Consider the following 25,965-nt stretch of genomic DNA (forward strand, 5'->3'; position numbering starts at 1 on the left):
CTGCACCAAAGTCTCAAAGACTATTGCCAATGATATTACAAATTCCTCTATCGGAGATTGTTACAAGACAATTCCTTAGATATGATGTCTCTCACTCAAAGTACATTCCTTTGAACATCCTTTCGCATAAAGTTTCTAATCTAGACATAGATTTTACTTCCCAACATGGACATACTTCCATATTTTCTATATGACAACTAATTTCTTAATAGAATCTTATCTATTCGTAATGATGTCGATATTGTCCATCCAATATGGAAACATTTCCATAATTTCCAATACTATACTTCCAACTACTCACAAGCGACCAATCCTCGTCGAACTTTGGATTGTCCTTTGATAGTTGTTTAATTATTTTAGTCAAAACCAATTCTAGTCCCTTTTCCCTCTAAATGCACTATACATTTGGAAAATTTTAGAATGGTCAAACATTAAAGCATTCGCAATGGATCCTATACCCGAAGCGTATGGGACACGATGCATAATGTTTTATTTGCTATGTTCTCAAAATTCGAATTGCGAAGAGGAATGCCGTAATCACAATCGAAATTTTAAGAACACACTATGTACCTTTGACTAAATTTATCAACATTTCGCAATCTAATCCTTTAGATTTGAAATGAAGCATAATATTCTCTCCCTTAATTATAGCAAAACAACCTTTCAACTCTTACAACTTTGCAAAGTATGACTCTTGTTTTCTATAATTAATATTGCCAACTATGCAATACGTGCCTTAATAATCATACAATCATAACATTTATGCTCCCACTATCATGATGATTATTATAAAACATAACACTTATGCTCCCACTAGCTTCGACATGTATTCATAAACATCTTAACTTCCAGAAAAACAATACTTATTGAATTTCTTAAGTTCATGTTTCTAATACTTAGTGCTTTGATAATCTTTTATCAAGGCTTCTTGAACTTATACACTTTTGCCTTAGATAGTTCATATGTGTGTCTTAACAATTAAGACTAATTGCTAAACCTCACAATTCAAATTATGGAAAGGGATGCCGTAACCATGATCGAATTTGAGAATGCAATTTTACAATCACTATCTTTTAAAATCTTTCTTAGTGAAAGCATTTTCTCACAATCATTTTCATGAAGGAGGAAATCTTATGACACTTAGATTTAAACGGTGTATGTGTTCCTATCCATGCGAATTTGTTAAAACCAAAGTTTACGACAAATTCAAACTTATATGGATCGAACTTTCTTAATCTTGATTTCTTGCCTTATGGTAGCACAGCTGCCCACCACGTCTTCCAAGTAGTTAAACATCTTACCTTTTTCCTATCAATGTACCTTTCATTGATCAAGGTCCTTGCCTTTTACACATTCAAATGAGAACTCATAGGACTCACATGCATAATTAACTCGATTGGATTGGCACAGAAACAAAATAATGTCTTTACGATAGGTTGTAAACCTCAACTCGTGTGCTAGTAATGATCGATAAGGTTTATTTGATTTGTTCTTGAAACTTTTCGAGACCATTAAGACTCCCACTGACTCCTTGACATATAAGATTCTTTTGTCAATAAACATTTCTTGACAAACAAATTTTCAAGAGTTAGTGTAGCTTGTATCAAAACACTTCATAAATTGGTCATAGTTGGTCTTTGTCTTATCCAAGACATCACAACTTTCCACATTTGATGAATGTTATAAACCTTTAATACTTTTTACTCATTGTCACAATCTTAACTTTAAGACTTGTTATTGGAACAAAGTATGATTGTCTTCTTGATTTGACCATTTCATCAATCTTTGATTCCTCTTCTTGGACATACAATTGTACCAAGACTCACTTAGAGGATCAATTGAGATATGGTTCTTAATCATTAAGACCTATCATAAAGCATAAAAGCCACTCTCCCTTCTTCTTAGAATGGAGAAACTCTTATCTTTCTGCCTACATGATTCTTCTTATTCGTTCTACTATTGATCTAAACCCTTTAATCAATTTAGAATTACACTTAATCTTGTAAGTATAATCATATTTACTAAGCCTTTTAGTAAATCATGACAAATATCTTTGTTATTCTTATGGTGAACTTGATCAACACACAACTTTGTGTACTCGATCTCCTAGTCCTTCACTTGACACATTGTCAATGAATTTGTCTAATTTCCAAATATGGAATTTCTCATTCATCATGCAACCAAGTTGCGTGATTCCAAATTTCTGTCCAATTGAAACTTGGGCGATGAGAAACTCTCCCTATTTGGTAAATTCTTGACTTTCCATAACATAATAAGAAACAAATCCATTATTGCTAATAATTTTAACATCAATTTTTCATACACGCCATTGTAAGGATAAATAAATAAAATTTAAGATCAAAATTTATTTTATTGCGGAAAAATTTGTCCTTCACAATGCAACTCTTTGAAAAACTTATGCGAATACATCTTTCTTAGCAATCTAATTCTAACTCTAAGTAGTAGATCAAGAATCTAATCTTCGAGAAACGCAATCGAAATCCATTCCTTCATGGTTAGATTCTGCTCACTTCTTCCCTTAAGCTTCTTTTCTTTTCTTTGATCCTTCTAAACATCAAATGTAATCTTATCACATTATGTATTCAGAACCTAGAATGAAGCTTAAAAGAGTTAGTTAATGGATTTTACCTAAATTAGAGCCATACGTTTCGACTCTCCCATCTCTTAGATCTTTTAGGTAAATAGGGCAGCTTCGTATCCAATGCCCCTTCTCTTGGCAATAAAAGCAAATTGACTCCTTTTGGAACAACACATGGAACTACTTCAGACATCGCCTTTCTCTTATGATCAAACTTTTCGATCATTGCATGTCTTTCATTGCCATTGTCTATATCCACAGAGGTGTCGAAGGCAGATTCACTAATCAACTTTGCTTTTCTATTGCGCCAAACCATTGCTGATTCAGCAGCAATAAGCATATAGGTGAGATCTATAAGGGTCACGTCGCGGTTCATCATATAGTACTCTCTTACGAACTCACTATATGAGTTAGGAAGTGATTGAAGAACCCAATCAACAGCCATCTCTTCACCGACAATGGATCCTATCATTCTTAGTCTATCAATGTGCGACTTCATCCCTAGGACGTGTGCACACACCGACTTTCCTTCTTTATGTTTACTTGCCAAAAGGGCTTGAGTGATATTGAACTTTTAAATTTTACAATCTTGTGGGTTAGGGAGAATAATTGGAGGAGGAGGAGGAAGTGAAGCATGATTTCTTGTTCCTCGATCGAATCGTGGAATATCATCTTCATGTGGAATGCTTGTTCCACGGGATTTGAGAAGACCATAGTTGTCGAACTTTGACATCGGGAGAAAAACGAATTCAAGTTAGTTGATTGATTGAGTCCTTGGTAAATCACCCAAATGAAATTCCAAGGCTAGGACCCAACACAATATCCTACAACTCGGGAGAGGGATGCCGTAACCCAAATGCAGAACATTTGAAGGTAAGTGAATGACGATTCACTAATTTCCACCATGAAAAACGAAAAGAAATTTAAGTTTTTAAATCTATGAAAACTCCTAGATCCTTTGAGATTCATTGAACATTTCAATGGCATGTTTAAATCTCGATATGCCCCTCTTGTTTGTAACTGGGATGCCGAGGATCACAAAGCGGGTGTGAATAACCATGCAAACTACATGGTGCCCTCACATGTTACAATCACCTATTCGATGTGCCGGTAAACCACACACGCTCCACCGAACTATGACAAACATTGAGTCACCCTTTGCTACCTTTGCTTAGAACCATTTAGTGTGCCGGTAAACCACACACGCTCCACTAACGTCTTCGCAAGGGCACAAAGTGTAATTTCATGGAATTGCATCAATTCACTTTTGCCTAAGTAACTAAGATTGGGAATTTGAAAAACATTTAGTTACTTTGTATTTCATTATACTTATAATGGAAGGTTTCGTCCTATCCTACCCGTTCGGCTAACGACCCTCCACTGGTCAAGAGTGCGGTGGGTAAGAGTGGATACCCATTCAATCGCCATTTTATAGGCAATTTCCTTAAACACCCCTTATAGACCAGTTTCGTGAATGAGGCCTACTAACGGTAAGACTGACTTTTACTCATACATATATATAATGTTAGACTTTTAATCTTATATATATAGTATAGGGTGTATTTTATACTTTTAAAATACTATATGGTTAACTTTAACAATTACACTTTTAATTCAATTAAATGGTTAACCTAAACTTTTATGGATTTATTAAACCTCTTTTAATTATACTCCTTAATTAATTAATAAAACCATAAGGGTGTGATTTGAACTTTTCAAAACATTACTAGAGTTTTAGAATTTAACATTTCTAATTAAACTTTTTAACCAACTTTTAAATTCCAAAACTTGAGGGTAAGTTTTTGAAACATTTCAAACATTAGGGTTTTAACTATTTAAATTTCAAAACTTTTGGGGTTCAAATTTAAACTATAAAACCTAAAGGGATAAATTGAAACTATTTCACAAGATAATTCAAATCTAAATTACAAATAATCAAACTTTATCTAATAAAACAAGTGATTATCTAAATTTGACAATTATCTTCTATTTAGGTAAGGATAATAACATAATTCGGATTTTATCACAAAAACGAGTTTATGGTAATTATCCAAAACCAAAACAGGAAGAAAATCGCGAAAACGAGCTGTCAGACACTTTGACTCGTCGAGTCTGGGCTTGGACTCGTCGAGTCCAGCTGACTCGGCGAGTCAAACCTTCAAAACTCAAAAAATCGATTTTCAGTGCTTATTACGATTAAATATGCATCAATACAATTGAAACCAATCAAGGCTCTGATACCACTGTTGGGTTTTGGTCATAAGACATCCTATGTGCTCATACAAACCCTAATGCTTGGATCTAGGTTTCTCTATTGTACATGCTTTGAATCCAAGACTAAAAACCCTAATTCTAGCATGCAAGTAATCATATTAACATGTAATTAGGTTTAAGAACATACCTTGATTGTTATGTAGTAATAACAATCCCAATTCCTCCTTGTATTGACTTTGGAATGCATAGAGTCACAAGTGTCACTCCTCTAATGGCTCACAAACACCATAAGCAAATGGAGAAGGTATAAAGAGAGAAGTGAGAGGTTAGAATTCGTATCTAGGACCTCTTGGGAAGGGATACACGAATTCATGGCCCTAGGGGTGTTTATATAGGTGTAGAGATAGGGTTTCAGTCATTATCCTTATCTAGTTGATTATCCATTAAGCAACCAATAAGATAATCCTTGAATCCTTATCATACTCGAATTCTAAGGGATTTACACCTCAAATTCGTTCACCATATATATAAGATAATCCTTACCTTATTTTGTAACTATCACATAATTACAATTCAGCCCCTCTAGTTTAATTAATTACATTTGATCACAAAACTAATTCTTAATTAATTATTGACCAATATTAATTAAACAAATATGATTTCTCCTTTAATATATTATTCTTATAACATATTAATAAATCATATTATCCTCTCTCTCTTTATTCATTTCTCCAATCAAGTTGCTTTGGTGAAGGCAACCCAAAAGGACCATGCACCATCGGGTCAAGTACATACCAAAATAGTTATGAACTTAGACACTAATCCAACACATAGTTCCACTTTAGGCCATTACCATCATCATCGCCACCCATGTTCCCTCTTCACTAGTTTCACCCTACACCAACACCATCAAACCTACAACAAGAAACAAGCAAGAAAATCACCATTTATGACCCCTCTGCCCCAATTGTTTTTCTGATAATCACCATATGTATTCAAATTTGCTGATTTCACCAGATTTAAAAATATTCATAGTTGCTGATTTGAAAGAGGTTGCAAGAAACTTTATTCAAGATTTGGGTATGGATGATTTCTGATTCAGTCCATTCACGCCATCCAGAAGCAAAGCAAAGATCGGGATAGACCTGCACACACAATTGGAGCATTGATTGGGGGTGGGTCTCATTGAGGTGTATATGGGAATCGATTCAAAACCGGTAGCGATTCAGAAGGAGGATCGGCGACTTGGAAAAAGCAACAGAGACCGGCCAACGGAAAAGAAGAAACGACGCCCGACGAACACCGAAGAAGCATCGTCGATTCTTGTATGAAGACTAGGAATCGGCGTTTATTTTGGGAAGAGAAATAGCGTTAGGACGAACCGGTGTTTGGGATGTTTCTATTTTGTCATATTTTTGAAAAATAGAAAAATGGCAAAAATGTCAAGATACCCTAATCTCAAGTGGATAAATAAATTAATGCAGTGGAATTATCAGGACCCATAAGTTTACTGATAAAATTTATACAAAAACAAATTATAATGAGTAAATATGTAAAAAAGCCAAACTATGGTCATTAACCCTTATAACAAAGAACGCCTCTCAGTTGGTTCCGGATGACTTGTCTTGGGCTTACAGCCTTACACAAACAAAGAAGAGGATACAACACATATGAAATGTATGATAACGAACGATCAATTTCTTGGACAGTTGGCAGTGGTCCATAAACATTAAACAACGACCCCAAAACCAAAAATCCAATAGATAACTTCAAACTTCCCTCTACAATACACCTCCCACTCCCACAGTCCCACGGTGGGGAGCGCCTAATCTCATCTTAAACTATGGTGGTGGTTATGGACGTTTTATACCAGCCAACGAAGCCTTTAATCACGTCGTCTTCGCCTTCGCCTTCAATCTCCGACCGGAATTTCAACTATTATGCTCATGTATCCACTAGGTACCATCCGCTTCCGAGTACTAGCAGCAGCAGCTTCGGATTACATCGCATCACTTCTCAATTGGCCCCAAACTCATCCAAAACAGGTAGACTAAATTTATTACTTCAATTGGATATTAAATCTCCGCCATTTTTCTATAGATTAAACTCATTTTTTATTCCGTACGTTGTTTCTCTAGTTATTTATTTCTTTTCTTTTCCTTACACGAGTCGTAATGTTCGTAAGGATTAGATGCTAATGCTACCTCGCTTTTTCAATGGTATATGGTGCTTTGTTTGATTATTGATACCTCATGTCTGATGGAAGGCACATTCGAATTGCGAATTAGGTTTTGAATTCGGGTACTAGACTGCTAGTTGGGTTGTGTAATGTGTGTGGTGGTGATTAATTTCCAATGCGAGAACAATGTAATTATCTTAAATTATCATCCCATCATGAGTGGGGTCTCCCTGCCGCGTACGAATTTTAATAGTCAACAAAGATTTTATGTCCTACACGGATGTTCAACAGTTCAAGCTTTTGGACATCTTTTGGTGTAATAATTGAGTAAGTGTTCCTTTATTTTGCACAGTAGGAGTTGTTTAACGTCTTTTTGTAGGGTAAATAGATGTGATTTTTTTTCATTCCAGAACAACACAGACACACATTTAGTGTTTTTCATGTCAAATAGGTGATAGTGTTTTTCTTTAACCGGTTTCATAAACAGTGAAAACATTAAATCAATTTGACATGTTGGAATAATCCTTCGCAATTTTTTTGTAAATTAATTTTGGTTTCCAGAAAAAAAAAAATCAAAGGTTTTCCAAACAAGGCTTTAGACGTTTCTTTTTCCATGAGTACGCATAACTTGAAGAAAACTAAATGCTGTAATTAGTAGTCATTATCGTATAATGGCAACACACCATTTCTTTCTCATGGTTTTCCTCTTATCTTTAAAAGATATTATCAGTCTTATGGGTATTGTTATTGTTATTGTTATAGATGGAGGTTATGGATGTTCATGGATGCAAGACAACTCAACCTATAAGTCTATTATAGCCAACCATGAAAGGAGACATGGCCCATTACACTCAATGTTTCCATCTAGCCCTGCACAAGTTTCCTCTGTGGAAGATCTTTTTGAATTTATATGCTCAGGGCCCCTCATAGAAAAACTTGGATTCACTCCAGAAACAATAGCAGAGTCTATAGACAAGTGGTTGACAAATGGATTCCACGTGTGTGAATTGTTTAACCTCAATGAGTTATACCTTACAATACCCCAGAAAGCTAGAATTTATCACTACTATATCCCTGTCTTTTTGTGGTGCGAACAGCAGATTTCTGATCATAGGTCCACTTTTAAAGATGGAGATGATATCCCTCCTTTGGTGGTAAATGTTTAATCTTTTTTTTTTTAACAGTATAAAAAAATACTATTAATATACTCCACAAAAGGGATGTTTTTTTTGAAGTTATTAGGTGATGTCCTCTGTTGTTATGCAGATTGGCTTTAGTGCACCACAAGGTTGTGGGAAAACTACACTTGTCTTCGCTCTAGACTATCTTTTTTCAAAAACTGCAGGCAGGTAGAGTGCAGAGTAATGATATATTTTACTAAAATAACTATATTTTAATGGTTGTGAATTTATAATACAGAAAACTTTACAAAAATCACTGTAGTTTATCACTGTTTTGGTTGATCACCCAGATATATTTTTTTTATGATTTAACCACAAAAAAGTTTTTGCCACATAAGCAGTTCAATTAATAGAATGAATTAGCCACCCACATTTCAACATAGTATAATAGTATATGTTGGCCTTTCTTTTGTAACCACCCTAGTGCTTACAAAAGGAAAAGTCAACATAATCACAAGTTTCAACATGTGGGGCTGGTTACAAAAGAAATGCCAAAATATAGTGGGTTGAAATGTGGATAACCAATTCCTTTTGCTAATCAAATTGCTTTTGTAGTTAAACTGTAAAAAAAATAATAATAATAAATAAAAAAAAATTCTCTAGGTGGTTAAACTGAAAAAAAAAAAGTGACAAACTAGAGTGGTTTTTATATAATTTACCCTTTCTGGTAACCTTGAGGGATAAAACTCATAAAAGAATTTTCAACATGTTGTATGTATCAGGAAATGTGCAACTATTTCGATAGATGATTTTTATCTAACTTATGATGAACAGGTAAAGTAACTAACCACCTATTTTGTTCATCTTCTTTGGTTTTTTATTATCTAATGCAGTTTTAATTTCATTTTTAGGCTAAATTGAGAGAAAAAAATCCCAGCAATGCTCTTTTAGAGGTAGGGTTTCAAATTTAACTTATGCTTTTTCTGAAAGCAGAAAGTTGAACACATTAAAATTGGTCACAGTTTCGTGGAAATGCTGGAAGCCATGATCTTCCTTTGTCAATTGAAACACTAACTGCTGTTAGTAATTTGACTAAAGAAGGTGTGATTGAATCTTTTATCCAACTTTTTTTAATCTAATCACAAATTTTGAACTAAATTTTGATACAAAAAGTATGTCCAGGTATGAAGATGAAGCTGCCAAGATATGATAAAGTAAGCACACATCATAATTTCATACATTAATACATATCTCTCAAATGAACTCTAGTGGTTAAACCTCTTTAAGAAATTTAGGTACCTAAGTTGAACAAATTTGAAACTTGGTTAATATTTAATAATGTTAATCCATAATTCCACATGATTTTGAGATTCTTGTTGATGCAGTCTGCATACAATGGTAGAGGTGATAGAGCTGATCCTTCAACATGGCCTGAAGTTGAAGGACCTCTATCAGTAAGTGAAATCTTTTGGATTTTTTTTTTTTTCGTTTAGACATATTTTTATTTTAATTTTCTTATAATCTTTAATGTGCCTTTTGTCCTGTTTTGTGAATATTTAGGTAGTTTTGTTTGAGGGTTGGATGCTTGGTTTCAAGCCTCTTCCTGCTCAAGTGGTCAAAGCTGTCGATCCACAGGTCAACACACATCCAGATATTCATGTGTTTATATTATTACTTCTTTAAATCATTAATTTTTGCTGAAAATTCATTTGCAGCTAGAAATAGTGAACAAAAACCTAGAAGCTTATTATGATGCATGGGACAAGTTCATAAAATCATGGATTATCATCAAAATTAAAGACCCAAGCTGTGTATACCAATGGCGTTTACAGGTTTCATATCCTCCTTGATTGATTTTCTTATTTTATAGGCTTTATGATTCAAATATAATTTGTGAATTTGGGGAAATCTTATAGGCAGAGATTGGAATGAGGGAAGCTGGAAACCCAGGGATGACTGATGAGGAGGTTTTTTTTCATTATTTCAACATGTGCTAATAATATATGTTGGTTGCAATTTGCAAAGTAAGTAATGATTTGTTGTTTTTGTTGGAGTTACAGGTTATGGATTTTGTATCAAGATATTTGCCTGCATACAACGCATATCTCCCTACACTCTACACAGAAGGACCAAAAGGATCAGATTCTAATCATACACTTATTGTTGAAATTGATGAAGAAAGAAATCCAATCCTTGCTGGCTAGAGGCAACTAGTTACTTCCACCTATTCGTCTTTCAAAGTCTTTAATTTGTAGTATATTTAAGAAGCCTACATGCATTATTATAAATATTAGGCTACGATTCTTTATATACGATTTATATGTACCTTACCTAAAACTTATTATGCTACATATATACACACTGCTTAACAATTAATGTATATTACAACTTTTAACATTTCAATATCGTTGATACACAGCAAATAAAATGTGTTAAGATACATATATAGGTAGAAAAGATTGGTGTTTAAAAATAGACACGTGTAGAAAATGAATAGGAAACACGGTTTTAGAGTTTAGAAATAGTTATATGGGCTACTTGCAGCAGCAACAATCACCATCCAAACACCCATGACACATTTCCGGGCAGCAGCAACAGCAAAACATTGTGAAGAAACTGCATAAATAAATATTTATCAATTATGATTTCATCTTTATAACATATTTTCTGATTTGTCTTGGTTTTATACATATTTAATCATTTTACTTTTAAAAAGTGTCTCCCTTAGCTCATTATTTTTTGAATGAGCTTTAGGAATTTGGGCAACTTTTAAACCATTTTCCTTTTATCTTTTACAAGTTTAACCCTTTAGAGAGAACATATAATCCATATCGATCCATTTTTTTTTAAGTATATGGACTAGAGAAGCGAAGAACTTTATAGGAGATGAGATAAAAAGCAAAAAGGAATTCAGTTTAGAAAGTATACAAACCAGGCATATATGTAGCCCCTTTCGTCCTTTCGTTGTTGGATTTGTTGATGGGATGACATCACTTGTATCTTTGGTGCTTCTGACATCTCTTCTATGTGTGGATGTGGTTTTTTCTAAAACTAAAAGTAACAGAAAAGAAACAAAGCCAATGTGGATATATGGTAGTATAAAGAAGGGTATGCCTTGTATTTAATGAGGGTGGTGCATAGTTGGTGGTTATCAACCAACAATAGCCATAAGGTCCAGCCCCCAAGGCCCCAACCCAACACAAATGTAATTTAACAGCATGCAAAAGAGATCACATGGTAGCGTTGTGAAATCGTGATGTTAGTAATCAATCCATTTGTAGTTGAAGTTATTTAATGTGATTTAAGATAAAAGTTATTTTTTTTATTCCTTGATTTTCACAAATTAATGTCAGTCTTTTCAGTTACTTGATAATCATTTTTATTTATGTCTAATAACAAAGTAATAATATATTTGGATTCTAAATTAAGAATCGATATTTTGTTAATAAAAAAAAGTTAAACATCATTATTTGTCATCATCATTTGTTAATCAAAAAGTTAAATATTATTATTTGTTAATTAATATGTTGAAAAAAAAATTAAAAACAATTAATAATATAAATTTTAAATTGATTAATAGTCAATAGTTATAAAAAATATCAAATCGAAGATTAAGTTCTAACTAAAAATACATAAAAGTAACAGTTATACTACCTTGAAAGTAATAACTGGCATTAAAAAACATTATGGTCGAAATCAAAAAATAAAACTTAGTAGTTTTTGTAAATTAATTAACTATAACAATAATTAAAAATAACATTAAATAGAAAATAACTAACAATTATTCTGAGCAACAGTTAGATGAAAAGTAACGACAATTATTGTTTAAAATATCATGTGATTGAAAAAAGTCGTTGAAATAATATGATTCATCTAATAAATGAAAATATTTAAAAGAAAATATAATAACTTACCGGAAATCAAAAATATTAAATTTAGAGCAAAACGATCTTTATTGTGTCTTTGCTTGTGGACTCCGTAATAACTTAGAGATTGAAAGTTAAACCCTTTTACGACCATTTTCCTCCATTTCTTAAAGGGGTGTTCATTAGTTCATATCCAATGTTTTTAGATACAATCAGATCAATCCAATCATCAATTTGACATCAAATATTATCAACTGATCAAATATGATTAACTTTGGTCAACCAAAGTTAAGCGATTAGCCGATCAAATTGAACATTGAATTGCATCGGTTTCATGAAGGTCATATGTACTAACATGGGCATGCTCCATTTAGTCGTTGATGTTGCATGGTTTACCTCTCATGTGATGGCCATGGGATGGGTGTGGCATGGGTCATCAATAATAGTCACATTTGTTTTTCAATTATATGGCTAGTTTTTAATAAATAAGGATGCTTAAATATATCAAACAATACTAGAAATGGAAATAGACGGGTCAAACCGGTTTGACAACGAGTCAAAATATGTTTGGATGAATTGGATATAAGTTGTTTTCGGTCGAATTGATCCCAAGAGATTTTTACCATGTTTTTAGCAACCCTAATTATACATATATTAATTAAAGCTTATGTGGTATATAAGGCTCAAATGTTCGATAAAGAATTCAAGTTGAACTCATTATATGTTCATGATGATATGTTCATGATTATCATCAGAAGCCAATTAGTTTTGTGCTACAACCTGATAAAGTTCGACTTGAATGGGAGAAATAGGTTGCTTTGCCACTACAAAAAATGATAAAAGCCCACAAATATGGGAGGAAATGCGGGATATGGGTCGTTTTGGTACCAAAAAGCTTTTGCCTTTTAATTTTAGCCATGGATTTAATTTGCAAAACCAAAAGCATAAATCAAATAAGCAATTCATTGGATATAAATAAATGAGCAATTCTATTGGTAATCTGGTATAATAGTGGTATCTCATTGGATTTTGTTGAAACACTTGCATATGTATTCTATGTTATTTTAAGTTTTTGTACATATATCGTACTAAAATCATCTCATCCATCAAATCAAATACTAAAAAAATTATTAAAAATATAACTGAAAAGTGAGAAAAATACAGCATCTTCTTTAATTACCATATATTTATAGTCTTCTCTCCAACTTATCGCAACAAACATATTTTTTAAATGTGCTTATAAAAAACTGGTGACATGACATTTGTATACAAAAAGTGTAATATTTTCTTATAACACTTCATTTTCATTTTCTAATAGCATTGAAAATATAATAAATAAACATGAATTTTAAAATCTGAAAAAATTATATTGAATTCTTCAAAACATTGAATAATTATTTTGAACCTTATATGTGCTTATATGTATTTAGGGAAAATGACTTAAAAACCCAATAAAGTTTCCAAACCATTCAAAAAATCTCAATCATGTTTTGTCTGTTCAAAAAAACCCAACGAACTTAACTTTTTGTCTAAAAAGTCCAACAAAGTTCAAAACCTTTCAAAAAGTCCCAATTTTGTTTTGTTTAAGTTCATTGGGTTTTTTTTTGAACAATCAAAACACGATTTGAGTTTTTTAAACGTTTTGAAAACTCTATGGTCAAACAAGTCATTTTTCCGATATGGTAATAAGTCATTTTTCCGATATGGTCAAACAAGTCATCTATTTCTCTTATTTGACTTTCAGGAAAGTGTAACTTAGTTTGACTTTTAGACAAAATGTGAAGTTAAGGTTTTCTTGTACTGACAAAACATAATTTGAGTTTTTTTCACAGATAAAACATGATTTTGGTTTTTTGAACGGTTTCGTTGTGCTTTTTAATCATTTTCCCTATGTATTTATAAATAGTTGATTCAGAATAAATTAGATTGTTGTCGAATCAAACAATTAAACTTTTTTCAAATATGGTAACCCGTCATATGACATATCCCATGCGGGCAATTACATTAAATGTTTTTGCTTGTTCATGAAAACTCCCCACCAAAAAATTTATTGCATGGATCCGAAACAAAAACTCCATGTGTGATTACATATAATAAAGTTATATTCTATTCCTAAAAAACTTCCTCTACAAATATATTATATCTCCTAAATCAAACAGTCGTCAATCATCAAAGAATTCATGATGTTCGAAAGAGGCTACACCATAAAAATTAAAAAACCCATTACGAACGTAATTACAATCATGATTGCGGACAAAATAGACCAAGACTAGTCGGAGCTTTTCCTTAATCTTATTCGCCTACATGTTTCAACAAACATCCTGAAAAAGTACAACACAAAATGGTTTAATTAAATCTTCAAAGGGTACGTTTCAATTCTATACATGAGCTAAAACTAGTGTATACGTATATATTAATAAATATTCATATATGTACAATGTATATGCAAATTAACTTACTTCCATGGAACATCCCCGACTAACATCCAATCACCATCTTTATCTTCATACGTTGGAACATGATCCGACGTGTTTAAAGAATCTATCATGTTATTCTCATTGATCAATGCACGATTGCCTGGAACATTAATCAAATTAACATGTTAATATGTACTGTGAAATCAGAAATCCAAATCGGTAAATCGTTACACAATCAATAATAATGTGCAACAGCTGCCTATGTATATAAGTACCTACCAATGGCGAAGCAGGAAAACATGTCCTCGAAAACACAAAGAAGCTGTTGGTATCCTGTGTAGGATTTCAGGTCTACTTTTCTCAAATAAGGTACTCCATCAACAGCCACCTTTACATACTTGCAATTACTACTCTTCCTCACCGTATGCTTCCTATTATGGGATCTCACCGGTGGCCATCCAACCACTTCTCCCCTGTAACATTATCCAATTACTTCACCATAATCGATCCTTTCTGTAAATTAACATATCAAAGTGATTTATTACTTACTTCGACGGAGGTTTTCTCGAGTCCAAATCCGAGCATTCGCAATCGGATTCAATGGCCTCTTGTTCTCCACAGTTACCTAATTTCAAATCAACCACATCTGAAAACAGTCGTTTTGTTCCGGACTTCCTCTCTCGCGACTCCCCTGGTAACCCTAATGTGAGCTCTATTTCATCAAATTCGACACCGCTGCCTCCTCCGGTGACGGCGAATTCCGACGTTACGGATGACATTGCGCCGGAGAGACTCTTCAATGATCTGACTGAATACTGAGAAGTTTCGATTACCTTTACAGATATGAAAAATGCGAATGTTAAAAACTAAAACGCGTTGTCGTTGTAAAGGTGTTGAGCGTCGTGTTGATTATATAGTGGGAGAGGCAACAACCATAACCAATGGGAGATTACTACGTGTCATTTCATGAGTGGTTTACATGTTTACTGGCCAGTGCACCATGAAATCGTGGGGGTTATGTGGGCCCTTCAAGTTAAGTCTTGGTCTTAACATGGTCTCTTCGTTTTCTTGTCGGAAAATACTTTGTCTACAAGCAAAAGCAAAAAAAGAAAAAGTAATTAACAACGAGACCAATATTCAAATTTGTGATTTTTAACCTCTTTAATCATTATAAAAACTTAATCGACTTGAATTAAAAGTATGTAAATAGGAGCAGACTATTAAAATATATAAAATTTCAAATAATATCGTTATACAACTCCTTGATTCGTCGTTTACATTAAATATGGTGTGTGATAATCATCTATCATTCAGTTCAATTATAAGTTTTTTTTTTTAATTGTCATTTTGTAATATTCTTGAAATCTAGTTAAAATTGCATTTTAGATTTTGAAGTGTAAAAATTATGCAATATTTTTTTGTATGATAGAATATGTACTATGGAGATCATAAGACAATCACATCTTAACAACCTGCAACCACCGTTAGTCCATTACTCTCTCCATGATTAGTGTATATGCATAAACATAATATACTCGTTTTCTATTGATAATTATGTAAATTTGTTTAATTCCAATATATGTATGTTAGAGATTACATATTTTTAGTCTTAAAATTTGTTTTTCCTACTATCTTTAATATGAAGTCCTGTTATTTTTTATCAATTGATGGTTAAAACATTGGTACATGAGCTTAATCAAAAGAACAATAAATAAATCAACATACTTGATTCAAAATACATGATTATAAAATAATTTCAAACATAACATATAAAAGCTTCATGGATATATAGTGCCTTAATTGATCACCAATTTGTTCACTGACAAAATGATTAATCCTTTGTATGAAGTCGTGTAGGTCCAGAGACAAGCTTTGTGGCCATGTTTCATGTTTGTGTGCTGTTTAACAGCGGGGGCCATCCTTTTCCAGACCAAATGAACCCCGATACGTGCGCCTTCTAAGAAGAAACTTAAGACAACAATAAATATCGTTTTCATTCTAGCTTCGTTATGAAATATGTTGAAATAAGTTATAGTATTTTATTTTAAAAAAAGAAAAAGCAAAACAACTAAATAAAAAGACTAGATTGGATATTTGGATAACCCATAAAAAAACGATTACATCTCTTTGTAATTTGGAGAAATGCATGATAAATATTTCATCCACTCTATGTCCTTTATGTAATGGCTCAAATGAGACTATGGAGCATTTATTCTTTTCTTGTGCTTATGCAAGAGATGTTTGAAGGTGGCTTATTTGGATAGTCAGAAAAATACTTGTCGTCTTCTTGTCAGGGGCGGACGCAGGATTTCACAGTAAGAGTGAAAAAAATTAAAAAATTTCGATTTTTTTTTCACTGCGGTTGGAAAAATTAGAGGTTGTCGGTGCCACCGGTGACCCCTAAATCTGCCCCTGCTTCTTGCTTAGATCTAATGGTGAAGTTTAATTCGTTTAATGCGGGAAATTAATAATTTGAAGAAGGTGTTCTTGTCACTTGTTTACTCCACTCTTTGGGTGCTTTGGAAGGCAAGAAATGAGACAGGCTTCGGAAAGAAAAAAAAAAAGAAAAAAAAAAAGGCGAGTTTTTTTTAATGTGGCGGATGATATTAGCATTAGTAATTTTGGATTAAATGTAGATCCAATTTTTCTAAAATTGATTGGTTTGCTTGGTGTATGTCTCTTATTTCAAACTTTTCTTGTAATATGGCTTGAGTTTTTTGCTTAAGTCTTTTGTTTTCTAATGTTATTTTTTGCTCACCGTTCAAAAAAATAAAAATAAAAAACAATAAAGATACCATATTTTGAAGTTAGGACCATTTTTTCCAAATGAATATCGTCGTAAAATTGTTTTTTCTGACAAAATGAAGCTAATAGGCATACGTGGCAATCTAATCTTGCTAGGTTTTATTATTTCCACATTTTCATGTAGTTATTACAACGATGTAATCAGTGACTTGTAGTCTTCATTTGATACTCCAAAGATGTTAGACATATCATTTTCCCATGCGATGACAAACTTTATCCAATTTGTTCGGAACCAGAACAAATATGAGGTCTGATAGAGGCCAATTTGAGATGGATAATCTCCTAAGAACAAAAAGATGACATAAAGACCTTGGAGAAATTTTCTAATATCATTCGTAACCTCGAAAACAATTACATTGAATTAAATATGCATCAAAGTAACCTATATGCAATAACTAAACAGATAAATAAGAGAAAATAAATGGAAATTGTGACCTAGTACTACCTAGTGGGAAACAATATGCTAGTAAATAGACAAAATTACAAAAATAATCCCTATGGTTGGTAAAGTTTTGTGATTTTGATCCAATAAAGTTTGATGGTGCATTACTGGCCAAACTTTGGATCTTTTTAGTGTTTTTGGTCCTTATACAATTAAAATGACTATTATATCTTTTAAATTTGTATTTTTTATATTCACAATGGTGTTTTTAAATCATTAAAAATACTAAAAGTCTCTCTCTCTCTCTCTCTCTTCAAGAACACCCACCAGATGTTGCCCTTTTAAGAACACCCAACATATACCACCATTAAGGCTATAAACGAACAATGTTCAACGAAATATTCGTGAACTGTTTGCAGGGAAGTTCGTTTATTTAATAAATGAACGAATATGAATACAAATTCTCGTTCGTTTACTTAAACGAACGAACAAGAACAATGGTCTCGTTCGTTCGATTATGTTCGTGAACGTTCGTTTATGTTGTTCGTTTACGTTTGTGTATGTTCGTTTATATAAGTTCATTTTATGTTCATATATGCTTAATTGTGTTTGATTACATTACTATATTATATGTTTATTTATGTTCATATAGGTTCAATTATGTTTGTTTATATTTGTTTATTTATATTCGTTTGTTTATGTTCGTTTAGCATGTTCACGAACATAAACGAATGAAAATGAACAATGTAATTTGTTAAACGAACGAAAATGAACAAGAAAACTTGTTCGTTTTCCCGTTCGTGTTCGTTTATTTGTTCAACTAACTTAAACGAACGAACACGAACAAGAAAACCCGTTCGTGTTCGTTTATTTGTTCGACTAACTTAAATGAACGAACATGAACAAGCCTCTGTTTGTATTCGTTCGGTTCGTTTACATCCCTACCCACCATCGTCATTCACCACCACGATCTGTCTGCAACCATTATCGTTCGCTACCACCATTCGTGTGTCATCATCGCCATTTGCCACCACCATCCACTTGTTACCATCGTTGTGCTCGACCATCCTCTTAAGAACATACATACAACACACTCTTTCTTTCCCTCTCCTCCTGTCGTTAGTGCAATTCACCACTACCATTCGCCGCCAACCACCTTCATCTCCCCTACCCTCACCTCTCCATCATTAATCGGATAACCATTTGTAACGCCCGCATATTAGTGCTAGTCAATTTAGAGACAATAAGTGTTAAAAATAACTTTTTGATAAAAAAATTATTTAAAATAAATAATCTTAACCAAACTATAGTATATGTCACAGGGATTCCGTACATATAAAGAACGTTGAAATCCTATTTATAACGAAGAAGTTATGATACGTCAAAGTTTCATGATTAAACTGGCATGACTCTACGTAACGTAAAAAGTGAATTTTTGATAAATTGCTTTTTAGACTTGTTAATCTAAACTAAAGACATAGTATTCTTTAAACTGAGAGTGTGTATATAGAGAACGTCCAAATCTGACTTCGTTTGAGGAAGTTATGATTTTTCTAAGATTTGACATAACAATATCCAAGTCAGAAATTGAATTTTTGATCGGTCAATTTTTAGCCAAAATTATCTAAATGAGAATTGAATATATTATTAATATGAGTTAAACGATAAATGACAGTAAAAAACGGAGTGCGTATGTGTAACATCCAGATTTCCATGTATCATAATTTAAGTATTTGTTTTTGAGGTGAGAAGAGGGATTCGACGAGTTGACGCCTAAACTCATCGAGTAGGATCGCAACTGATGACTCAGATTATTGAATTAACTCAACGAGTTGGAGAGCCGACTCGACGAGTCCACGCAGTGGACAGAAACCCTAAATCTTTGGGCTTGTGCCCTATTTAAGGGTCCTTAAGGCCTTCATTTGCGGCCACTCATACCCTTGAGAGACACCATTCGAACCAGAGAGCATTTAGAGAGAGAGAGAGAGAGTGTGTGTGTGTGTGTGTGTGTGAAGGGGGGGGGAGAGCTAATTTCTTCACCTTAGAGCATTCTTGCAATGAAGAAGGAAGGGGTTCAAGCTAGGATGATTGAGGAGCTCAAATTTTCTATCACCTCATCAAAGGTTATTGTTTGAGGTATGAATCCATGCCTATTTTCTTGTATAAAGTAGATCTCATGAATCTAGGGTTTCTTTACCCCTTCTTTAGTTGGAACATGGAGCATGTAGAGTCCCATTGAGGAATAGATATTAGATCTGGACCTTGAGAGGTCCAGAGAGTCCCAATCATCTAACTTTATGCAGTCCCATTGGGTTTTGAGTCTAGGTTGTCATTTTAAGGGCTATTTCTTCAAATAGGGCTTGTTGTGTGGTGCATGGACGTAAAGATTGAACATTTACGTGACTTTTGGGTGCTAGAAGGCCAGACCTATAAGTTAGAGAAATAGATATGACCTCATAAGGTCAAATGAGTGTGGCCATGGAGGAAACTCGTCGAGTCCATAAGAGGACTCGACGAGTCGGATCGGGTTGTCTTGATTTCCGATTGATGAACAAGAAGGAAAATGGAATTCTTGGATTTTCTGACTCGCCCCCTGCTACGTGTCCTTTGGACCATTCGCCCGCCCGCCACCAGTGGAAGCAAGCACCTTGAAGGGAATTTCCATCGCGAAGGATTCAATCCAACCACAGGTTCCCCTATGACTACCTTGTTACGACTTCACCCTAGTCAAAGACCCCACTGTGGTATGCGCCAATAAGACCACCAAACGCCTTTGTGGCACTGGTGGTATACAGAAGTCATGGGTGATCATTGGTGATGATATAAACATGATGATAACCAGGTGATGATAAATAGGTGATGATGTGAGGGGTTGCCATAATCTTGACCTGCGATGTAGTCATCTACCAGAGTATAGAAGGTGACCACGAACTATTGCTCATAACCTATAGGTGATGAGTTACGAGTTCAGGCGATGTTGTAACTATGTATTCATGCGATGATACCCCTTACTATGAATTACGAGTTCAGACGATGTTGTAACTACGTATTCACGCGATGATACTCTAACCCTTACTAGACGCATATTGAGTGAGTAATCCATGAATCAGTAGCTGAGAAGGGGGGGGGGGGTGACAAAGGTAGAGTAATACGTAGGAGGGGGAAGCGGGGAGGGTGGGTTCATGTTTGTATATATATATTTTTTCTAAAAATAATAAACAAATTAAAAGAAATTTGAAAAAGAAATAAATAAGGGTAAATGGTCTTTTTATGTCCAGAGGGACGAAACGTACAAGATTTAAACGAACGAAGGACCCTCCGAGTTAATTTTTAAAAATAAAAAATAAATATGTTTTCTAGCATGTGCAGAAAGGACGAACGGTGTAATTTACGAGTCTTTTAGGTTTAAAACGTAACAAATCCACATAAAGAGTGTGTTTGAGATTCATTTTTTTAAGTTAAAAGTACTTTTGTTAAAATGAGTTTCTCTAAAAGATTTTTTTATAAAAAAAGGTATTTAAAATGTGTTTGGGTTAACTTTTAAGAAATAAAAATCAAAATGTCATTGTTAAAAATTGATTTAAAAGAATTTTTTATTTTACCAAACAATTTTTGGACTTTTAAAATTGTTTTAAAAGAAAAGCCAAACAACCTCAAAATCTTTAAAATAAGTGCGGACTCACTCCTCCCGCCTGCCACTCTTAACAATTTCGAATCCCTATCAACTCTCCTCTCTAGGGTTTTAATTTATTCACGAAAATGCAACGATGAATCAAACGCAGAGCTTCAATCTTGTCGATCCATTTGAAGAACAGTCTGTTCTCTCGCTAAATCCTCGAACAATTCGACTTTCAACAGATGCGTTGAAATCCAAAGACCTCGAAGCTGTTCACCAGTATATGAAATCAATGGTGAATTTTTCGATTATTTACAACTTTTTTTTGTACAGTTTAATCATTCAGCAGTTCTGATTTATGCTAATTACTGTGTGGGAGCACAGTACTTCTGCCTAGGTTTTTGTTTCGATTTTTTTGATTTTTGAGTAACTAGATTTGACTGTGTTACTTTCACAATAATAACTTCTGAGAATAAGCAAACATATAGACGAAGTTGATCATCTGGATCTGCTGATCATCAGGACGCGGTTTATACGAATTTCACACAATGTCCTAATTATGTGTCTATGTCATGGGGAGTTGTGTCGGAACCCGTGTGATGGTTTAAAAGTGCTTCATCTTCTTAGATACAAATTATGCATGCCAAAATTGTAGTGCATTTTGATTACCTGGAGCTGTAAATCTCCGTAACATCTTACATACAGATTATGCTTGTGGATTTCTATTTATTTCTGTTTAAACATTTTCAGAAGCAACAATCTTTGGAAGCATTTTAACTAAGTTCTCCTACCGTTTGCATAAAGTCTTTAAGCTGACATTTTGGTGTCAAATGAATGCTTTTTAACCTACAATTGACAAAAATAATCTACTTTGAGTTATTTGGGAATTTCTGAGCCAATTCTCACTGGCCTGGCATATTTTTGAAACAAAATATAAATCCAATTTGCTCTGGAGAGAGTATTGATTATTACAAGTGTGTTCACATTCAATTGCTGTAGGGTGTACAATGTGTCATGCAGATTACTACGTGATCTAAATTTGTTATTGTCTCTTCATTGTTTAAGGCATTACAAAGCCCTGATAAGCATTTTGAGAAAGCAAAGTCGGTTGTAGATAGTGGTTTAGAATTCCTCAAAACCAAGAAAAGTGAAGTTGATATAAATGAGAAGGCAAACCCTCAACAACACAGACCAGGTTTGGTCCGGAGGCGTGCAAAGTTCTCTTTGAAGCCTGATACAAGGTAAAGTTTATTATACATACTACTTTCTTGTGTGTTCCACATAAACATTTAGTCCAGAAACCTGGAGTTTTAGCTTAACACACATCACTGTTAACAGCCAGTCTTCTACAATCCTGGAGCCAAGTCTTGAAATTGATCATCTGCAGGAACCAGAAGAATTTTTTGCAGCCTTTGAAAAGTTTGAAAGTACATTGTTCTTCTCTAATCTTTGTGTTTCAGTATTCATGATGTTTGTTGATATCAATCATATCATATCACACAAGTGACTTATACCAAGTTAAAATTGATTTACAGACACCAAGAAAGAGCTCAAGAAACAGAGAGGAGGTGAAGATGTAGATGAGGTTAAAACTGCCACTACTGTTAGGCATCGTCGTCCAGAAATACCTAGGTATTGTTGATATGTTTTTTACCTAGTAATCTCTCATGGACTAACCTTGAGCTCATATTTCAGGAGAAAAGTTAGTTATAAGCATTATGAATACTCCAGTCAGTCTCAAGATGATTCATCAGTTGCTCAAGAGACATTGCAAGATAACATTGGAAGTCAACCTACTCAGTCTTTACAACAAGAATCTTTCACCCCCAATCCGCAATGTGAGGAAGAGGAAGTAACTGGTAAGTTGATGCTTTTAAGCTTAATAATTATACAGTATACAAAGAATCTTTAGGATCATGATGTGCTTGACATAGTGGAAGAAATAAAAAAGTTACTTGGCCAAAAGTTTTATTTAAATGATCAATAATCACAGACTCTTAATATACCATGTAACTTACTAGATTTGTGTGTTTTGTGTGAACAGGATCAATAAGTAAAAGCGAAAACAAGGTCCAGGAGCTCTTTGATGAATTATTGGCTAGTAATATTCACAATTTAGATGGAAATGAGGCATTATCCTTTTTAAAAGATCGTCTGAAGATTAAATCTGTTGATATAGACGAATTACAACTTCCAGACTTTCATGAAATTCCTAGAATCGACTTTATTTCTCCAGTGAAGAATCTAGTAGAAAACTCTCAGAGCATATTGAGTAATACACAAGCTTTGCCAGATGTTAGAAAAGGGAAAACACTTGCTGCACAAATAGGATTATCTAACAACCATTTCCAATCTCTAGGAGGCTCCCCCACGCCACCTAGGAGTCCATTTTCAGCAATTGCTACACTTGGAAAAAAAATGCTGAAATCAATTGTATCAAAGGATCCATTCTCCTCACATGATCTTGATTCACCTCCCATATCTTCTACTAAAATCATTGGTGGAGGCTCAAGTCATGCCACATTGGACTCGTTAGCAAAAGAGAATATTACAGAAACTGCCACTGGTGATATGGAAGACATGGACTATAATATGGAAGAAAAGGATGCAGATGACAATGTAACCGATATTCCAACAAACAAAGACATAAATGGAAATGTAAGGTTTTCTTATATATATATTTTTTCATAGTTTAGAAGTAAGTCTGAATGCAATTGGTTATGATATATATGATGCAGGCTGCAGATATGATGCAAGAAACAGCATCTGTTACAGAAGTTAATTTAAATGTTGAGGACATTACTGAGGAGAATGTAAGTTCTGTTTAAAAATTGCTTTACAGATTACAACAAGTTTTTAAAAATTTAAAGAATGTTATAACGAATGTCTCATTCATTGACATAACAGGTTGAAGATATGACAGAGAAAGCAGGAGCATCATCTTTACCAGAAGTAAATGTTGAGGTCTCTGAAGTGGAGGATTTGAGTCAACCAGGTTTATGTTGTTTGAACCTTTTCCCTTGTTAATTGTATGCTTTCTATAATGCTGAATTTATCATATTATTATTATATGAAGTTACTTTATCATCTGAATGTGAAGAATAGTTTTCTCATATATAGATTTGAAATGTGATAGATTTTGAAAAGGAAACAAGATTTTTTTTACAAAATACTGGATATCAAATTCATTTTCATTCCATTCCAAATCCTATTAGTTCATGATAAGTAACTTTTAGTTTGTGCATCATCTGTTATGCTTAGTTTGCTTTTGGGATTGCAATTTTTAGCCTTTTCTAGAATATTACTTTGGAGCAATGTCTTGACATATTGATTTTGATGCCTTTTCAGCTCAAACAGATGCCAACTCTATTCAGGACCTGGATGTTATTGTTAGCACACCCACTCAAATTCCGGATATTCTTCCTCAACAGCAAAATGAGGTTGTCAGTCAATGTCCTTCCACTTTATTTCTTTTATAAAAATATATTGACAGCTGTAAAGTCAAAAAATTCCATGTTATGAATTATGAGTAACACTAACAGTCTTTAAAAAATATATATTATAAATAGGAGGAGCATCCAATTCCAAGGACAAGAACGAATAAGAGAAAGAAGATAGCAGCACGTAAGAGTAAGATTGATCCGAAAAAGCGTCGCCAGAGCCTTGCAGGTTTCTTCATCTGTTCCTTGTTAAAAATTATGAATCAAACATATTTATTTATTTATTTATTTATGATATAATGGGGATGATTATGATAGGAGCGGGGTCTTCTTGGACATCTGGAGTGAGACGAAGCAGCAGAATTAAAAGGAGGCCTTTGGAATATTGGAAAGGAGAAAGACTCTTATATGCTCGAGTCCATAACAGTAAGTGCACACTTACACTTACACTTGTCCTTCATTTTTAACATATCTTACTTCATATCACTTGACAATTACAATTTATATATATATATTATGGAATGAGGTGGCAATTTTATGTGAAAAAATGTGGATGGGTTGGTTGCAGGCCTGCCTACAGTTATTGGTGTGAAATATTTATCTCCAACAGGTAAGGAGGAGGGTGGATTCAAGGTGGAATCTTTTGTCTCCGACAAATACAAACACCTTGTTGAGTTGACCGCTATGCATTGACTTTCACCCACTTTCCCCAACTCTCAATTACCCTAAATTTGGTTGGAACAAATGATCAGATTTCAAGCAAAATTTTCAAAACCTGCCTTAGTAATCAGTATGTGAAAAGTGATATGTACTCTGAAAATGTAGTTTCATATGGCTTGTGAAACAAAAACCCAGGTATCCACTAGTTAAAATAACATGTAGCTACCCACCTGTAAGGCTGTAGTCACTCATTTTCACATTTATATATATAATCTTCAACATTTATCTTTATGTGTATATGTATCATTTATCATGTATGTGTGTAGTTTGTTTCTTGCTTATAATTTTTTTTTTTCATTTTCTTTCTAATTTTTTTGTTTTTAAAGTTTGAAGTTACATTGTTCAATATTCATATTTTTCAAACTAATAAAATCACAAGCTTTGTCTGGTTTGGAACCAAACTGGAACTGGAGTGGGTTTAGTATGGTTCGGTTTTTAGGGTGTCTTGTAACATGCCATATCTGATCCAGTTACCAATAAAATCGTGGATATGTATGTTACTGCAAGTTTTAGAGTTGTTTTGGAATCTGAATGTAAAATTAAGCAGAAACCCTAATATACATGTTACAAGAGTTTGCCACATATAATCTTGGATAGACAAGTTTA

General features: G+C 33.6%; 3 protein-coding genes and 1 long non-coding RNA gene across 5 annotated transcripts; 2 read left to right on the plus strand and 2 right to left on the minus strand.

Moving 5' to 3' along the window:
- Positions 1-6,563: 6,563 nt before the first annotated feature.
- Positions 6,564-10,510, plus strand: LOC145030092 (P-loop containing nucleoside triphosphate hydrolases superfamily protein). 2 transcript variants are annotated; one of them, XM_078978522.1, is made up of 12 exons: positions 6,564-6,858; positions 7,755-8,146; positions 8,259-8,341; positions 8,896-8,947; positions 9,025-9,066; positions 9,136-9,214; positions 9,287-9,327; positions 9,499-9,567; positions 9,674-9,748; positions 9,829-9,945; positions 10,030-10,080; positions 10,174-10,510. In XM_078978522.1, exons 1-12 carry the CDS (start codon positions 6,657-6,659, stop codon positions 10,315-10,317), a joined length of 1,347 nt encoding a protein of 448 aa, XP_078834648.1. In that variant the 5' UTR covers positions 6,564-6,656; the 3' UTR covers positions 10,318-10,510. The 2 variants fall into 2 exon arrangements, with proteins under 2 accessions (XP_078834648.1, XP_078834654.1); XM_078978528.1 differs by having other exon boundaries at positions 6,565-6,858; positions 9,296-9,327.
- On the minus strand, positions 10,469-11,169 carry LOC145030106 (uncharacterized). The gene is made up of 2 exons (XR_013676592.1): positions 11,046-11,169; positions 10,469-10,729 (listed from the first exon to the last, which is right to left on the minus strand). It is a non-coding gene; the product is annotated as an uncharacterized LOC145030106 (long non-coding RNA).
- Positions 11,170-13,934: 2,765 nt separating this feature from the next.
- On the minus strand, positions 13,935-15,266 carry LOC145048891 (auxin-responsive protein IAA17-like). Its single transcript, XM_078997527.1, has 4 exons — positions 14,946-15,266; positions 14,676-14,869; positions 14,439-14,556; positions 13,935-14,300 (listed from the first exon to the last, which is right to left on the minus strand). The coding sequence occupies exons 1-4, from the start codon at positions 15,173-15,175 to the stop codon at positions 14,249-14,251; spliced, it is 594 nt and encodes a 197-aa protein (XP_078853653.1). The 5' UTR covers positions 15,176-15,266; the 3' UTR covers positions 13,935-14,248.
- Positions 15,267-21,260: 5,994 nt separating this feature from the next.
- LOC145030108 (centromere protein C-like) lies at positions 21,261-25,590 on the plus strand. Its single transcript, XM_078978534.1, has 12 exons — positions 21,261-21,494; positions 22,265-22,440; positions 22,538-22,626; positions 22,735-22,831; positions 22,895-23,058; positions 23,244-23,857; positions 23,938-24,012; positions 24,107-24,194; positions 24,548-24,639; positions 24,769-24,868; positions 24,958-25,065; positions 25,208-25,590. The coding sequence occupies exons 1-12, from the start codon at positions 21,351-21,353 to the stop codon at positions 25,330-25,332; spliced, it is 1,872 nt and encodes a 623-aa protein (XP_078834660.1). The 5' UTR covers positions 21,261-21,350; the 3' UTR covers positions 25,333-25,590.
- The last annotated feature ends 375 nt before the right edge of the window (positions 25,591-25,965 follow it).

Source organism: Lactuca saligna, chromosome 1, assembly GCF_052625555.1.
Source record: "Lactuca saligna cultivar CGN05327 chromosome 1, ASM5262555v1, whole genome shotgun sequence".
NCBI classification, from domain to species: Eukaryota; Viridiplantae; Streptophyta; class Magnoliopsida; order Asterales; family Asteraceae; genus Lactuca; species Lactuca saligna.

What these genes read in the sequence shown, in the direction of transcription:
- LOC145030092 (XM_078978522.1), top strand. Translation starts at nt 6,657, where the DNA reads ATGGTGGTGGTTATGGACGTTTTATACCAGCCAACGAAGCCTTTAATC. An exon ending in TAGTAATTTGACTAAAGAAG is followed by an intron (nt 9,215 to 9,286) that starts GTGTGATTGAAT and finishes TGATACAAAAAG; the next exon opens with TATGTCCAGGTATGAAGATG. An exon ending in CAGGGATGACTGATGAGGAG is followed by an intron (nt 10,081 to 10,173) that starts GTTTTTTTTCAT and finishes TTGGAGTTACAG; the next exon opens with GTTATGGATTTTGTATCAAG.
- LOC145048891 (XM_078997527.1), bottom strand. Translation starts at nt 15,175, where the DNA reads ATGTCATCCGTAACGTCGGAATTCGCCGTCACCGGAGGAGGCAGCGGT. An exon ending in TCGAGAAAACCTCCGTCGAA is followed by an intron (nt 14,870 to 14,945) that starts GTAAGTAATAAA and finishes ATAATGTTACAG; the next exon opens with GGGAGAAGTGGTTGGATGGC. An exon ending in GTCGGGGATGTTCCATGGAA is followed by an intron (nt 14,301 to 14,438) that starts GTAAGTTAATTT and finishes GTACTTTTTCAG; the next exon opens with GATGTTTGTTGAAACATGTA.
- LOC145030108 (XM_078978534.1), top strand. Translation starts at nt 21,351, where the DNA reads ATGAATCAAACGCAGAGCTTCAATCTTGTCGATCCATTTGAAGAACAG. An exon ending in CGTCGTCCAGAAATACCTAG is followed by an intron (nt 22,832 to 22,894) that starts GTATTGTTGATA and finishes CTCATATTTCAG; the next exon opens with GAGAAAAGTTAGTTATAAGC. An exon ending in GCGTCGCCAGAGCCTTGCAG is followed by an intron (nt 24,869 to 24,957) that starts GTTTCTTCATCT and finishes TGATTATGATAG; the next exon opens with GAGCGGGGTCTTCTTGGACA.